Consider the following 13,260-nt stretch of genomic DNA (forward strand, 5'->3'; position numbering starts at 1 on the left):
AAATGCCACAGCTTGAGTATTGTTGCTGACCTTCCTTTATGAACACGGTGTACCCATTTTCTGTTAGCTGCTTCCAGCAGGATAATGCTCCACGCCACAAAGTTCAAATCATGTCAAACTGGTTTCTTGAACGTGACAATGACTTCACTGTACTCAAATCACAGTCACCAGATCGCAATCTAATGGAGCACGTTTGGGATGTTGTTTAATGGGAGATTCATATCATGGATGCACAGCCAAGAAATCTGCAGCAACTATGTGATGCTATCATGTCAATATGAACCAAAATCTTTGAGGAAGGTTGCGAGCACCTTACTGAATCTCGGCCATAAAGCAACCACTTACTAATAAGGTTTAACTGAAAGGATCTGGTGACCGTATATCTTACTTCGATGATCCAAAGCACTTAAATTTCAATCAGTATCTCGTCTTCACTCCCTGCCACAATCTATAACTTCCATACCTCTTCCTTCATGCCCGTCTCTAGAAGCATCATGACACAAGCCTCTATTGGCAGGGCGATCTCCCTCCCACTCCTTTTCAGGTGTTCATCCAAACCAGTGCCAAACGCCGGCTTTTCCGTCCATGAATCTGAATGTAAAGAGAGTTAATAATAAATAGAGAGGAGAAGAAAGGAGCAAAGAGTGGAATTAGAAACACATGAAAGACCAGATTATTATAATTGTAAAATACATATAAGTGTGAGTAAGGCCTGTTACTGGTTTGGATGGTAGATATCTGGGTCAAAAACTTCCCTTTGGGCCATTTTGTTAAAAAAAAACAAAACAAAACAAAAAAAAAACTCCCCCTACAAGGTGTCGCCAAATAATAACCACAGGCTCTCAGCCAACAGAAGTGACTGTTCTGTAATCTTTATGTGTTTATGAGCGAGTGTGAGCACGTGAGCTTAAAGGCAAGTAAGGAGGGAGGGCCGGGGAAAGAATTTTGGGGTGGTGTGGGGCGCTCCAAAACCAGGTGGGTGTGTGTGGAGCTCATGAGTCATTGCCACATGCTGGGAGACCAGGCTAGTCTGTGTAAGACCACATGTGTTTAATGCAGAAAAAACAAACTCCTTGAACAAGACACAGCTAAAGAGTGCACGTAAGATGAAAACAAACTGAGAGGAGACATCACAATCCTAAAATTCTCAGAGTCGAGGACTGTTGTTTAATGTCAGGACCCCTTTAAAGGTATAGTCAGTCATTTTTAGAGTTTATTTAATAGAAAAGAAAAATACCGTACTCATAAATATGATTATTTATTACATTTTCCAAAAAACTGAACTTAGAATTAACCCATTAAATATACAAAGGAGCGGGCACAGACTGGTGGAAGCCCCGCCATCTTCAACAACAACAGCTAAGTGAGCTTTCCTGACTCATCACACTGCTTTGGATACCTTTTTCAAAGTTTTGCAGTCTCCTCCTCTCCCCGTGAATAGACGAGGATGAGCAGCTGAGGTAAACAGCGCACTGACCGCCTACACACTACAGATGAACGGCAGCCAGAGTTGTTTGTCCTAAAACGGCCACCGTAGCTAGAGGCATGGAGTTAATATGCAAAATACTCCAAAATATTTAATTAACACATATCCATTTTCATTTTATTCCTGATCTATTGCTAAGTGTTGATAATATTCAACTATGTTATAATAAATAGTAATAGAAACAGGGCCAAGTGATTGTCCTAGAGCAGCCAGCGTCGTTAAGATTATGCACTCGAATCTGACAAGGTAAGAAGACAGAATTCAGTTGACTGCAATCTGTAATCTATTGACCATCTAGTGGTGATATTTTACACGCTGTACCTTTAACAATGTCAAAACGTGGGGAAGAAAAAGAGATTGGCGGGATGTAACTGAAAGCAGCGGTTTTGGATTTCTAGAGTCAGCTGAGAATGAAAACTTGATTCTCCTCATTGCAAGTCAGGACACATATGAGTGAATTTCCATGTAAAGTAGATATTTAAAAGGGGGAGCCAAAAAAACGGGTAAAACAGAGGTTGCTGCTGGGAAGGAGGTACAGGAGGTTCCTCCAAGAAATAAGCAAAAGGGTCACGTCACATGTTATGCATGGGAAAGTGACTTTTATTTTCCCCATAACAACGTTGCACTATTTTGTGCTAAACAGGTGTGTGTGCTTAAAGCATGTTTGCATATCTTATACCTTGCTGAGCCTGGATGGTTGGCAAGACAGTCTCCAGAACAGTGAGAGACTTTCTGTGGTAATCTGCCTGAGCTTCTAAGAGCTACAGAAACAGAGAGACACACACAGCAGAATAATAAGAGCAGTAAAGTACATGACAGCAAAGTAAATACAAACAGCTTGCCAAGCATCCGCCCCACAGCTACTCTGCAGCTGTGAATGTTCCCACGGAAAGTCATGCAACAACAGCGCTGGCTTGTTGACACAGTGAACTCACCGTTACGAAATAGTGGGCATAGTCGCCTTCTTTTGAGAAAAAACTGTACATGTCGGCAGCAAGCTGATCCTGTTGTAGAAGAAACAAAAAGGCATGATGTTAGATATATAAAGATGATGTTAAGTTATCATTTATAAGGGAAATCAGGGGAATTAGTGAGGCTATTAAAGAGGATCATATCTACTAATGTCATCCCTCGAATGGAAAAGTGCTTCAGGTGGCACAAGTTCAGGCGTCAGTGGCCGGTTAAGCTTCGCACGACTCATAAATCCTAAGTTTTACAGAAAGTTCTGTACGTCCTGGACAGAAACACACATCATGGAGTCATGACACTAAAGTCACCAGTGACTCAGTTCAGTAGATTCACACAAACACACAGAGAGCTGACAGGACAGAGTCAGTTTGCATGCGTCAGCAAACCGGCCATTCCAAGGGTCTTGGAATGTCCAGTTGTTGCTCTAATGAGTTTACTCCCAGGCCTATTTCCAGTTTCTTTTACTCAGATCACTTTAACTCTGCTATGTGATTGCTTTTAAGCCTAAGTAGTCTTAAACACAACAAGTAGCCATGAATAAAGTAGTCTACATTTAATGGCATCAGTTGAGTTACATTATCAATCAGGTCATGACCTTGCAAGTGGCATTTCTTCGATACGGTCCTGATTTGATGATTTGACATGACTGGTAGTTTGCCTTGATATAGACTTGCAGAAATGAATCAGTATGTTTGCACATAAAGATTACCTTGCAAAGCTCCACTTTGTTCATGGCCTCATCCACCTCTTCCTTGAGTAAGTCAGCCTTGGCCGTCAGTGCTTGAGTGTTTGTTCCTGAGATTATTGACTTGGTTGCCTGCAACCATCTGAATACGGAAAGAAAAGAGGAAAAAGCAGGAAATGCAGACGGCAATCTGAAATGTGGGCACTGTAAAAAAGTTAATGCCTGTGAATAAATGTGATTTATGCTACTGTGTTAGCAGTTCCAGGTATTTTAGAATGCATCGCCTAACAAGCAGAAAGACATTCAGACACACCTTGCTCTGGCAGAATCATAGTCCAACACCAGTTTGGCCAGCTGTTTCCTCTGCTTCAGGATGTTAGGGATTTCCACCTAAATGAATGGTTAAAACACACCAAGCTTAAGAAAATATACCTCTGAAGAAGACCTGCAAGGCACTGCCACTGATTTTCCTGCATGACTATTGGAGGTTTAATAAAATATGGTAATTGTTAAATGGACTGGTTCTTATATAGCACTATTGTACTCTAGTTACTAACTCAGAACAGCTTTAAAAAACGTCTCATTCACTCATCCACACAAGCACTTTTTCTATGCCTAAGTGCTTACTATCCAACATTCACACTCTAGTGAATTGATCAGGAGCAACTCGGGGTTCAGTATCTAGGACAAGGATACTTTGGCTAGTGTTATGAGGGCTGGGATGTTTCGAAAAACACAGGACAATCACCATAATGGGTCACTGCTCTAGCAACTAGCTGCTTTTTACTAAAAAGCTTTCGTTCATTTGGAGTTGGGCAGCACAAAGCAAGAGAAAATTAATCATATAAAGTATAAATGACACCAGTTAAAGTGGAGAAATGGGTGCAGCTGATATTTTAGCCATTCAAAAAGCAGTTCCTTTATATTAAGTTAATATTAATGCGTAGGGTTTCTGACCTCGGCTAACTGGCTAAGTGGATCCAGAACGTCCTTCTCTATCTGCAGCTCATGTTGCATCAGCTCTGATGCCAGACGATTCTCTGCATCTCCGCACACCTCCATCATTTTCCTATTGACAAGCACATGAAGAGAGAGAGAGACAGGCCTGTTAAAATCAAGCAAAGTCACACATATGCCTCATTAACATATCCGCACTAACAGATGTGGATGTTAGGTCTTCTGTAACCAGTGTAATCACACGTGTTCTTTGCAAAATGGAATTTACATAACAACACAGAAGGACCACAGTCTGCGTAACCAGGCCTTCATCTGTCCACAGCCAACAGCTGAGAACAAAACCAGGTCACTGATGTCATCATTTGTAGCCGCTCAAAGCCAGGAGCACAAAGTGACCTAGTGACACTTTATCTACGAGTGAATCAGTTTTGAGCTGCAGTTTTCCCAGATATGAAACCTATAAGCCTTGACACGAGAAACAGCGAGTTCCAGATATCAATAAAACTGTTGGCATGATTGAATCACATGTGCAAGCAGACTCTCATACTTCCCCTTCCTTATTCTTTCCAGACAGACTCATAGCTGCAGTGTAGATTTGTAGACATCTACTTTCTAGATCCTCAACTACTCTGCGTATGAGCGCCAGAATAGCTGATCTGATTCTTCTGTAAGGGAACTGCTGAAAGCCCCTGACAGACAAACAGAACCGGGAAGGCCGCTTACCCTGAATGTGAGACCTTGCATTTCACACTCTCTGGGGTGCTTCTGCTCTATATCGGCAACCGTTGTTCAGACAAGGCAATTAGATTTCTGGTGTGTCAATCAATCACACACTCACCCTATTAAGGAGTCTTCTCCCAACTGGCTTCCACCTTCAGTCATTGCCTGGGACAGTGCCGTAAGGGGAAGCTTTTTCTGTTGTGTGTTTAGTGGAGGAAAAAATGCAAACAGTGATTAGATGCGGGTGCACAAACACATGAACTTATGCATACAAGGTCAAGCCAATGGAAAACTGGTTTAGGACTTTCCATTGAACATATCAAGCGTAAATTCAGAAAGAGGAAGCGAGCTTTTTGAGCAGAAGAGGGAAAAAAATAGACCATGAATACAATTTAAGACGAAAACTAAGGAAGTGACACTTCTGCTAAATGACAGCTTATTTTTACAGTTATATGATTTACATCAGCGAATAAACACTGATGTGTGTGCAGCATCCTGTTTTTAATCGAGAGAATCCCCAAAGCCGAGTGTGTCATGCATAGTGAATGAAGATGACAGATGCTGGAAATGGGAAATGGAGCAAGTGGTGCTGAGGATTGGAGAAGTGGAATAAGTGCTTTTACCTGACCATTTCCTGTATAGAGGCGTGGTACAGACTGAGGTGGATATTTTGGGTGGTGTAGGGTAGAAAAACAAAACAAAAGAGAAATTATAGATTGTGCTTCCTACTGTGGACACATTCAAGGAAAAAATATATATAAATAAAAAAGAACCCGACGTGTGTGGGAGGAACAGCTAAATCCTGCAACAGCTGCTTGATTTGCTTTAACAGGTTTTATAGCCACAAGCTTGATGGCTTACATGTCTCTTCTCTGCCTCTGCACCGATGTGTCCCTGTAGACACGACACCATCTTTTTGTGTGTGTTGTGGGACACCACGCGTACCAGCTCCATGCGCCGTTCAATCTGTGCACAAGACATACAAGAAGAGATTTTAGGCAAATAAAGAGCTTTTTGCTGAGGTAGAAAGAGCACACTGAGAACACAAACACCCAAGAAATGTTATACTTTATCACAATTAGAAAAGGAGACAACCATATTTTTATTTATAAAGCGCCAAATCACCACAACAGTCGTGTCAAGGCGCTTTGTATTGTAAGGTAGACCGTACAATAACGCAACAGAGAAAAACACAATGAGCAAGCAGTTTGGTGACAGTGGGAAGGAGAAACATCCAGCAGAACCAGGCTCAGGCACTCCTTTAGAGTACTTCACATGACTCATAGCCACCACGTCATCCTCTACCTGCCTACATTTCATTTATCTTCTGATTGGCTGCCCATCCCAAACAGAAGGTTTAAACAGCAGCTGGGTGGGTCTGCAGTGATCACAGTCAGAACCAATGAGAGGGATATTAGCTGTCAGTAACATTATATAGAGCCACAAGCTAAATAACTCAGAAGTGACCGACACCCAACTTCCAAGGTAACTGGAACGCAGCAATGAAGATTACAGAGAGAAAATGCAGTTGATACACAACTTGACACAGCTCTGCCCCCCACTAGCAGCTGAAGTAGCGTATGTTTACAACACTGAGCAACACTTTAAGGTAACTTGGAAAGTGCACATGTTAAATGCTAAACATTCACTATACCCGATAGCCGCTGTGGCTAATAACAGAATAATTATGCAGCAGTTAGGCAGCAAAAGTGATGAATCCTGCCCATAACCTGTCAACTCAACCGATTAGCAGTTATTTGTGTCGTTTTCTGTTAAAATCCCAGACTGAAGCTGAGGAAGTCTATCAGCGGCTAGACAAGCAGTCGGAGCCAACCTCTGATAGCGTGGAAATATGATGCCAAGTAACCAGAAGCACAGCACGACCTCAGACAACAAAACTATTTTCCTCGTCTCTGCACTACCTAAGAGAACATTGAACTGTGTCACAAATACATTACACTTATGTTACTGTACGTCCACCACTGTGTTAGACAATTTAATAGTGCTGTCACTGATGTTATTGTCTGTACTGGCCTATGCAAAAACTAAACGTAGTATCAACTACGCTAGTGTCAACCACTGTAAAAGGAAAAGTGTAACCAGCCTCTTTAAAGAACTTTAGATTAATCTCATCAACCCCACTAACTTGTCATCACAACCCAACAAGGCAGAGCGCCCAGCTGAGGGCTAATGAGCTCCAGCTCCATGCAGAAATATGATTTGTGATGGCCTTGTCAGGGTCAGGGGTCAAAGTTCAAGCGTGACTGATAAGGCCTGCTCCTGCGGAGCAACGCTGGAATGTTATCTTCGAAACACGTGACTCATCGGAAATGTCTTCCCAGCAGCGCCCACCGAGATGTGACCCATGGCGAGCAGCTCTTTGGCTTTGAAAAGGCTTTTTTGATTACACAGACTTTCTCCTGTTTACTCAGTTGACTCCACAGATCCACTCTGTGCCTTTAGCCTGACACCAGATATAATACTGTCATTGATTGAAGTTACAGCTATTCAGGCTGAAGGACAGAGGCCAACTGAAATGCCCCAGGGTCACTATTCACTGTGCTTGTCGTGCCAGGTGTCTGACTGCGATGGTCAGCGTCAACATTAGGCCGACTGTCGCTATGGAATGGAAGGGCTGATGGCGAGTTACTGTTCACATGTACTTAGAAGCCTGGTGAACACAGCGTGACAACGCAAGGGATTGGTTAAAGTTGGCCTTACTTGTGAAAAATGGGAAAGCAACTTCACAGAACAGGTTTCTACTGAAGTGAGAAATCAGAACTCTATAAATGTCTCAAAGCGCTAAACATGCACTTACGAGATGTTCAAATTATAAAGGGGAACAGTGAGATCTAGACGGTAACACGAGCAGAAATGGAGGGAGGCGACTTCAGGAGGAGGATAAACCAAATACCGCACAATTGTGTTCCAAAAACAGAACGGAGTCGGAACGCAGGAACTGCACAGCAGATATCCGCCTCCGTGTGCCGCCCCTTCCCTCCCCTCTCCTTGTGCTCTTACGTCAGTACCGACCCATGGTGGCCCCCGGCATTCCTAAAACAGCTGGCTTAAATACAATCTAACCAAAACACACACATGAACACAAGGATACACGCGTTATAGGCTTGGGAACAGTGATTAGACCCAGTTCATTTAGTGCCTGGTACAAAAACATTCAGGGGATTCCCCTCCCTATGCTCTAGAAGGGCCTAAATTCCTGTGTGGGTGTATGGGAAATGTTTGGATTACATGGCAGGAACTTTCTTCCTTACATTGTTAGAAAGTGGGGCCAGAGAAAGAATAAATTATCCTGAGGAGTCTCGGCAGATCCGAAAAGAAGCTGAAAAGCAGCGGGGCGTGTTTTTTTCCCCTCCTGCCGTGTGATGAGGTCAATACTTGGTCAATCCCATGATGCGTCATAGGAAAGGGAATCCCAATAATATGTAGGACAGACAGGGAGGAAAAAGACAGACAGTGGATGTGTTTATTTATTGGTTCCTAAGAGAAATGATGTTAACATGTCTGAACATGTCCTGAAAGAGCAAAAAATAGCTTGAGATGACGCATTAAGGGTGGAATTATTCTGTAAGCCTTGGATGGGAAACAAAATATTCTTTGTTTGCAGGAGGGATCAATGACAGAAGTGTTCAAACAGGTGGCTCCGAACTTATTACACTGGCAACACGATATTTCTGAAGTACTTCTGCAGTACCCATGTGGACTGATGCTATATACAGAGAAGAAGAAATGGGCAGGCAGCTGGCACAGGAATGCTGGCTGACTCTTTCCCACCTCAGAGGATCAAGCAGAGGACCGCTTTGAGGCAATCGAGCTAAGAAAGAAGCTGACTGTAAAGAGTTGGTTAGTTTCCACAAGTACTGGACTGACAACTGAAAAGATGGAAAAGGAGAGAAACAGCTCATGATCTGAAGCATAGCACAACACCTGTCAAACATAGTGGAGGCATGTAAGGCTGCCACTGGAACTACGTCACTAAGATATACTGATAATGTGACTGCTGATAGAAGTAGCAGGATGTATTGTGAAGTGCACAGGGTTGTACTCTCTGCTCAGCTTTCAAATCCTGAAAACTGCTTGGACAACACTTCAGAGTGCAAATGGGTAATGACCCAAAGCTTACAGCAAAAGCAAGAGTTTCTCAAGGAAAAGAAGTGGGTTCTTTTCAATAGCCAACTGAGTCATGTGATCTCAGTCCAACAGCGCATGCTTTCCAGTTATTAAATACAAAACAGAATGGAGAAAGGCCCACAAATAAGCAGCAGCTGAGGACCTGGCAGAGCATCCCAAGAGAGGAAATACAGCATTTAGTGACGTCCATGGGCTCTTGACTTCAGACAGTCACAGACTCCAAAGGAATTTTATCCATCCGAAGCCTTTGAAATGTGGGTCTACATATAAAAATGGTTCTGAAAGTCTGCAATTCAATCGCACCATGTTTCATTTCAAACTCACTGTGGTGGTGTACAGAGGCAAAAAAAAGATTGTGTCTTTGCTCAAATACTTTTTGAACCTGACTGCACTTTGTTCTGCATTCTGCGCCTTTCTCTTGCTTTGCATATATTCTTCTTGATTCTGTACATTTCCCCTGTTTGTTATTTTTGCCTGCTGTCTTATCATTTATATTTTATTCCTGCATAGTTGGCATTGAGCAACCACAATTTTGTTCTACATGTATAACGAATAAAGAGCTATTCTTTTCTATTCTATTTTGTTCTAATCTAAGCTGCTTCTCAGACAGTACTTCCATCATCCCTTATTACATAAAGAGATTAATCAAAGTGCCATTAATTAAAACCAAATATATTACAGACAAACTTAATAAAGACACAAATAAGTAAAACATGAACATAGGCACAATAGCAGATTAATAGTAAGCAGTGATTACGTAGGGAATTCGATTATCTCTAGCCAGACACTCAGGAACAAACTGTCCACCTTCGTCTAATGTAGGTTTGAGTCAACACTAGTGGGTTACCATGCCAACATGCAGGCTTTAACTGGATTTTATGAGTGGACTGGAGCAAAATAAACTACTAAGAATACTTGCCTGGACTTACAGTGGTCATTATTGTTATCACTGGTCCTTGTTCCTATTGGGGATGTACTAAGCAAACACATCTATGACATCTATCTATAATGAGACTTAAACTCGATATTTAACTGGAAGCTATTTAAGGATCTAAAAAAACTGGAGCACTGGTTTATCTTTACTTGTTGTTCATCCATATTCTACCAGTGGCATTTTGAGTGAGTTACAGTGGTTGCAAATGGGCACCAAGGTGTGCAACATGACAGTATAAAAAAACAAAAACATGAATGAGAATTCTTTCGACTCACTGCTTGGATACAAAGATGCAATGAGGATTTTCTTACTGCTTTGATGTGGCCACACTTACCTCTATACAGTACATCCAAACAAAGTTGTTGTTTTTTTATGAGGGTATGTATTAGAACCTCAGTGGATATTAATTAAGTGTATAGACAATCATTATGTTAGCTAATGTATCTTACTAGCGTTTTAAGTCATGCTCAGAAGGCCCTTGAGAGAAATGAGAAATTAACAATACTCAACACATCTACTGCCAAAGCAGAGTATTTGTTGCTGTAGTGGCTATACAGTAGGTGGGATTAAAAGCATTTTTGGAAATTATACATTATCACTGGGTATTAACAGAAGATGTACCACAACAAATTAAACTGTCTTCTGCAAAAACATTAGGACAACACAAAAGTTTACTAAGAAACAAACAGAGAATTCCTATTTCAAGACAAGAAGTGAAAGCAGCCTTCGGAGAAATTAAAGGTGATTGAGTCGCCATCTCTGAGTGACTCACTCCATTTTTCTTTATCAGAAAGATCCTAGAGACTGATTCCAGGAAAACAACAGCTGATTTCCAGACAGACGTAGAACAACAGTGTCTTTGAGGAGCGGTCAAAGTCAATTGTCAGAAAAATATAACTTCCTTTCTTCAGTGAAAAAGCACCCCAAGCGGTTAAAGTCACCACTGTTGTCCACTTGAATTATAGTAAGTCCAGCTGGCTCTGAATCTGATGTTCTAGCTGTCACTCAAATGTGCATTTTGTCCATATGAGGCTCACTTCATTTTCACGTCCATCATCTCTCATTTACTGTTGGTTTAGATAATCAGCAATATAAGGTGACAGTGCAGAGACCAATGAAAATAATGGAGGGTGATGGACATTGCATCTCTTTGCAGGAAGTAGCGCAAAGGCAGCCGAGCTTCCTTGACAGTTTATATTCATCTCCCATTAAAACAGAGACCATGTTCACTGCTGGAATGTCTTTGCTGAGCAGCCAGTATTCTGCCCCAGCCCCACCTGCTGTCTGCCTCAGATCAGCTCAGAGGCAGCAGACAGATATATCTGCTGCTCTGCACGCAGAGTTCAGAAGTACTTTGCATGTGCTTCACAGCACTTTTCTAGCAATGAGGTGGTGGAAAGAAACTGATAGATCATAGTATCGCAATGTTTAGCATGGTGATATTGTATCAATGTAGTATTTGAATTTTTTTTATGAAATAAATTAAATATTACAAACAAGAGAGCTCATCTCAAGCACGTTCACATTAACGTTACCCAAGTAAACATTAAATCAGCTTAATCGTAACACCATTCAACACTGGACAAACTTAGCCTAACAAAGCTGTCTCCTACCTGTTCAGTCACATGAGTAAAAACAAGACAGCAACCTCCTTGCATCTACAAAAATCAGTGGCTGCACAGAATTTTTACATATTCTGTGACCGACTGCAGCTTGTGTCTGGAATGTGAGGGTGTTGTGAACTTCTGTCTCTGTAGGCAGCAACAGATACGTGATTTTCAAGACTTATCACAGTTAATTGCTATATTATCAGAAATAGACTGCATGTAATTGCCAACTCGACTGCAACATTCAATTGCAGACTGACTGACATTTATGGACAGTGATGGCGTGCTTGACAATCTTATCTTGCAGCAAAAATTAGCCAAAGTGAGATGATTGTATCTTATCGTTTAAAACAGATATAGACAAAGCAGTTTTTAAAAAGGTGATAAATTGCAATATACGTTATTACAATATTCAGTACTGCAGATGTTATAATATATGTTATTCAATACTCGGCATATCTCAAAATGTTAAAAATCACAATATTGTGTCTCAGAGTGCCTGGTGACTCTCACCTGTACCAGCAACAGCCACATGAGTTACACAAGTACTACTCAAATGAATGCACTGATATACCGTTATTCACCCAGCACTTGTCATGACAACTCTTTGCTAAATTTTACAGTACTCAGTGAAGTCACTCTTTAAGTTAAAAATTAACGCTTCCGTGGTTGAAATTCATGTCCTGGCTCGTCACTTCATAGTACCGAGAAGTCAACAGCAAAGTGCTCCCAGTGACTACCCTAGAAGACAAGACAAGTAACTGGCATAAACATAGACTTTATTTAATCCCACACTGAGGAAATTCACTTGTTACAGCTGCACAAGCGACAGGAAGAAAGGGCGAATTAGAGCTATATTAGAAAAATTTAAATAGAAAAAAAGAAAAGCCAGAATACACCAATATTTTTTTTATAATGTACATAAAGTGCAGTGGGAATGATAAAATATACATGTGCTTTTATACAGCATTTATCTTGTGTGGATATTGTACAGTCTGACTGCTGTTGAGATCGAGTTCCTACGACAGCGATCCGTCCTACACTGTGGCTGTAACTGTCGCATGAAGCAGCAACAGAATGGCAAATTTATAGTATTAATCTGCTGAAGCTGAGAAAGTCTTAAGCAACTGTTCTCCAGCCCCTCTGAAAGTTTTGCAGTGTTTCTAGTTTGGTTTCAGTCATTTTCTATCCAGTCCTTGTAGATGCCCATTTTCAGATACATATTTTTTTTCAACTTGTTGCACAAGTTGGCAGGTGTAAAAAACCATCTAGAGCAAATTCATGTCCTTGAGAGACAGAACAAAATCCAGCAAAGAAATGACAGAGGACCTGAAAGGCATCTGGACCTTCAGTTGATCCAGTTACTGTTTGCTAAAGCAGAATCTGAAATGGTATCAATTTTAGTTTGGCTGTCAAGAAGCCATTTGTGGGGAAGGGAAACAGGGAGAAAAGGCTCAAGGACTTAAAGTCGGTAGCAAGAGGTGATGAACTCAAAAGGGAAATTTTTGGTTCCCAATCGGCAGCAGCCTTATACATCAGATATTTCAACAAAGCACTGCATGTATTGTTTATTTTTATAGTCAAACATAAAGAAATGAGGAGTGACTCAAGACTTTTCCACAGCATTGTACATCTAATACTAATGACAATCAGTTATACACTACTACACAATACTTTAGAAATTTCAGTAGACGATAAGCTCAAGCTCAGTGTCAGCACCACAGTGGAGTGCTGGATTCAATACTTGGTGCAT

The 13,260-nt window shown here is 41.3% G+C and overlaps 1 protein-coding gene across 10 annotated transcripts in view; it reads right to left on the minus strand.

The window, feature by feature from the left end:
• arhgap17a (Rho GTPase activating protein 17a) overlaps window positions 1-13,260 on the minus strand; it is a 34,603-nt gene that overhangs the window by 11,184 nt on the left and 10,159 nt on the right. For 7 of the 10 annotated variants that reach the window (XM_082543847.1, XM_082543845.1, XM_082543849.1 and 4 more), the window contains 9 exons: window positions 5,679-5,783; window positions 5,441-5,473; window positions 4,936-5,012; window positions 4,098-4,209; window positions 3,454-3,530; window positions 3,165-3,282; window positions 2,422-2,490; window positions 2,166-2,247; window positions 464-591 (listed from right to left, as the gene is read on the minus strand). In XM_082543847.1, coding sequence (XP_082399973.1) covers window positions 464-591; window positions 2,166-2,247; window positions 2,422-2,490; window positions 3,165-3,282; window positions 3,454-3,530; window positions 4,098-4,209; window positions 4,936-5,012; window positions 5,441-5,473; window positions 5,679-5,783 — 801 coding nt within the window. The remainder of the gene's footprint in view (window positions 1-463; window positions 592-2,165; window positions 2,248-2,421; window positions 2,491-3,164; window positions 3,283-3,453; window positions 3,531-4,097; window positions 4,210-4,935; window positions 5,013-5,440; window positions 5,474-5,678; window positions 5,784-13,260) is intronic. The other 3 variants (XM_082543850.1, XM_082543852.1, XM_082543851.1) reach the window with 1 other exon arrangement.

This window comes from Aulonocara stuartgranti, assembly GCF_965226115.1.
Source record: "Aulonocara stuartgranti genome assembly, chromosome: 8".
NCBI lineage: Eukaryota > Metazoa > Chordata > Actinopteri > Cichliformes > Cichlidae > Aulonocara > Aulonocara stuartgranti.